The 3814-nt window shown below is 35.3% G+C and overlaps 1 protein-coding gene across 1 annotated transcript in view; it reads left to right on the top strand.

Annotated features, from left to right (window-relative positions):
- Positions 1 to 2783, top strand: part of LOC100742373 (mediator of RNA polymerase II transcription subunit 15) — a 9485-nt gene extending 6702 nt beyond the window's left edge. The window contains exons 5-12 of the mRNA XM_003486115.4: positions 676 to 935; positions 1018 to 1176; positions 1242 to 1360; positions 1434 to 1516; positions 1604 to 1765; positions 1852 to 2137; positions 2215 to 2317; positions 2388 to 2783. Coding sequence (XP_003486163.1) covers positions 676 to 935; positions 1018 to 1176; positions 1242 to 1360; positions 1434 to 1516; positions 1604 to 1765; positions 1852 to 2137; positions 2215 to 2317; positions 2388 to 2717 — 1502 coding nt within the window. The 3' untranslated portion in view covers positions 2718 to 2783. The remainder of the gene's footprint in view (positions 1 to 675; positions 936 to 1017; positions 1177 to 1241; positions 1361 to 1433; positions 1517 to 1603; positions 1766 to 1851; positions 2138 to 2214; positions 2318 to 2387) is intronic.
- The last annotated feature ends 1031 nt before the right edge of the window (positions 2784 to 3814 follow it).

Below are 3814 nucleotides of genomic sequence, written 5' to 3' on the forward strand. Positions count from 1 at the left end.
TCGCGCACCCCCCGCCCCCCCGCGCGCGCGCGCGCGCGCGCACACACACACACACACACACACACACACACACCTAACTGCAGTCACTTAGAATTCTTGATCGGTACCCTCTTAACAGGGGGAGGATGTTACGTCTTGTGACCTAAACACATTCTAATCCATCCTTCGGCCAAGATGGTCACCAGCTGTTTAAACATATTTACTCGGACCCACAATAATCCTAAGGAACCATTAATAGCTGTCATAAGATTACGCATCTTTTCCTTTACTGTCAAGGTCCTTAATTGCTACTATACATCCTTCAAGTTGAGACATTCCTTGGGTTGCTCATTATGGTAAAATACGGGATAAGCGGATTCGAAGGTTACTTCTACCAACGAGCGACTGTTGATGGGGGACGGGCAGCACCCATCACTAGTTTTCCCTATATACCTCACCCTCACAGAAGATCATTTGCTACTAACTCTTTGATCAGAAGACCCTTAATTTGCTTGCAACGATTCATTCTAAATACTTTTACATCTCTCCTCGCACTACTCGCAGACATTCAAGTCACGAAGATTGTTAAGATTTAACAAGTAGTAGGAAGAAAAAGGTCATGTTTGACCTTAATTGACAATTATTCTATACTATATTTTATACTATTAATTATTGTAATATTAATAATTGTTTTAGTATTACAAAGCTTAAATCAGCGCCCTGGACAACCTATGGCCATGCAAGGTATGCAAAGTAAAATACCAGGAATGGGTATGATGCCTACTCAAACCAACGGTCCAATGAATCATATGGGTCCAATTCAAACCATGCAAACCAACTCAATGTTAACGCAAATGAATTCAATGGGTCAAGGAAATATACCTCAGCAAATGACTCAAATGGTTCCCAACCAAATGGCACAAATTACAACAGGTCAAATGCAACAAAACATGCAAGTATGTATTTATTATTGCTAGAAAACATGCATTTCTTCTTTTTGAACAAAGGGGGACATAAATAATAAGTGGTATATTTCAGACCCAAATGCAAAATCAACTATCCAATCAAATAGGAAATCAAATTAGTGGTTCTCTAAATGGCATTCAAACAACAATGCCACAGCAAATGAATCAAATTACTCCAGGGCAAATAGGTCCTGGTCAAATGCAGCAACAATTAAGTCATATGCAAAGGAAGGTACGCAAACAATGAAATAATATGAGCCATTATTTCAAGATTTTCATGAATGCTGTTGTTCTTAGCAAGGAGAAATGATAAATGCTGGCTTCCCTGGCCCTCGAAATGTTACACCAAATCAATTTCTGGGTCAGAGTCCATCACCATCTGCTCCAAGTCCTGCTGGTTTAGGTGCGCCATCAAGGTTAGATACAATAGAAACTAAAATTTTTTAAAATTATATTAAAAATTAAAATTGCATTTTATTATTTTTTCAGCAATCAAATGGTTGCATCACCAGCATTAGTTCCTTCACCTAGTCCACAACATCCTATGATGGCAGGACCACAACGATCTGTTGGTATGTCAAAATTACTTTTAATATAAAAATCATTAATTTTAATCTAGCATGAATAGAAATAAAGACAATAAAATTATATTAAATTAGGCATGGCACCATCTCCTAGCAGTTCTTTAAATACTCCAGGAGGGGTAGGAGCTACCCCAAGTCCACAACAAGAAGATCAAGCATATAGGGATAAAGTTAGACAATTAAGTAAATATGTAGAACCTTTACGAAGAATGATTGCTAAAATGGGCAATGAAGGAAGTATGTAACTTTAGTATTAACATTCATTTCCACCAGTGCCTTTATGTGCATGCATGTAGTCATTTGTATAATCTTTTAAATTGCAGATGTTGATAAACTAAGCAAAATGAAGAAACTTTTAGAAATTTTATCAAATCCTAGCAAACGAATGCCTTTAGATACTTTACTAAAATGTGAGGTAGTTCTTGAAAAATTAGATTTTAAACGAAATGATGCTAGTGTTGGGCCTCCAGTTACGACTTTAAAGGAACATCATTTCTTCAGTCCACTTTTAGAAGCAGTAAGCACTCATCTCCAAAGTCCAGTTGTAAATCATACACTACAACGTACTTTTGGTCCGTGTCTAGAAGCTTTATTTGGTCCAGAGATAAAGTAAGAAATAAATGCACTAATTTGTGAGTGATTGTGTTATAAGGCATAATTTAACAGAACTTTACTTCTATAACTAGAAATTTACCACAACCATTAAAAAAACAAAAGATAGAAGAGTCTCCTAATGAAATACCAGACGTACTACAAGGAGAAATAGCTCGATTAGATCAACGGTTTAAGGTAATCCATTCATTTTAGAATCTCATTACATTTTTATATGTAAGTAATCATATATGTGTATAATATATAGGTCAGTCTTGATCCTGCACAACAAACTGGATCCAAATGTATTCAATTAATATGCTGGCTGGATGATCGTCATCTTCCATGTGTTCCTCCTGTATCAGTAACTGTTCCCGCCGATTATCCTTTAACGCCACCACGTTGCGTAATGGCACCACATGAATATGCCACAACATTTCTTTGTGCAGTTCAGAAAGCTTTAAATGCGCGCATAACGAAACTTCCTCGACGTTTTTCTGTGTCTCAATTATTAGATACTTGGGAAATGAGTGTAAGACAAGCTAGCGCGCCTTCACAAATTCCTGTTACTGCCAGTACTGTACTAATGGGTTTGTAATATGTTTTTAAGTATACGAAATATTTTATAAATACAAAATTATTACTATGACGTAATTGTTGATTACATATGACTTTATTATTATGACATGTCTCGTGTCTCCTCATTTAATTTTTTCCTTCGAAGTACATACATATACTTATACATTATTCTTGTACACTTTGGTTTAAATCAATGCTGATGTTGTTACTAATTGTATATAATTTATTTTGTACATAATTTGTTAATTATAAAATGGGATTAATATTTTATACAAATAATAATTGGTATATTTTAGTAGTAAATTTGTAATTTCTTATACATTTTTATCGAATCTATTATATTTTTATTCGAAAGATTTAATATCAATTCTATCGCCCTTAAAAATATTTATTAGCTTTCAAATAACATAGTAATATAATATACATAAGATAATATAGATAGTAATATAATATAGATAAATTAAAAGTCACAATAGTAGGAAACCAAACATGGGATTAATTTCAAATTTTTTAAAAAGAGATATACAGGGTCATTGGTAACTGGTGGTGCAAGCGGAAAGGGGGTGATTCTACGCGAAAAAAGAAGTCGAAAATATAGAATTAAAAATTTTTCGTTTGAGGCTTTGTTTTCGAGAAAATCGACTTTGAATTTTCGCTCGGCACGCGTGCACTTATCACATCTCGTTATAACGGATCACATTGTAGATTTTTAAAAAAATTGAAAAAAAATTTTTTTATTCTATATTTTCGACTTCTTTTTTCGCGTAGAATTAGCATGAAGTATACGTCGGAGATGAAAGAACACCGGAGCCTTTGGAATTTTGGAGAATCCCGCAACATTGTAACCTAGAGTCTACTATAGCTGTAATTGAACAATTGTAGTTATTCAATCCGATTGTAGTTGTTCGAGAGTTGTGATAATGAGCTTGGGCTCGAGGCGACAGCCAGTCGCCGAACGCAGTTGCGGTCACGGGATGAACGCCTTGTCTAACAAAGGCATGGAGTTATTCTATAGCTCTCCTTAAAAAGCAAATAGTTGTAACACTCGACAGTAAACATTCCAACGGTCTCTGTCCCGTAGCTCACCACACGCAGACCCTATTCTTCGCGTCAGAT

This window comes from Bombus impatiens, unplaced genomic scaffold (assembly GCF_000188095.3).
Source record: "Bombus impatiens unplaced genomic scaffold, BIMP_2.2 scf_0099, whole genome shotgun sequence".
Classification (NCBI taxonomy): domain Eukaryota; kingdom Metazoa; phylum Arthropoda; class Insecta; order Hymenoptera; family Apidae; genus Bombus; species Bombus impatiens.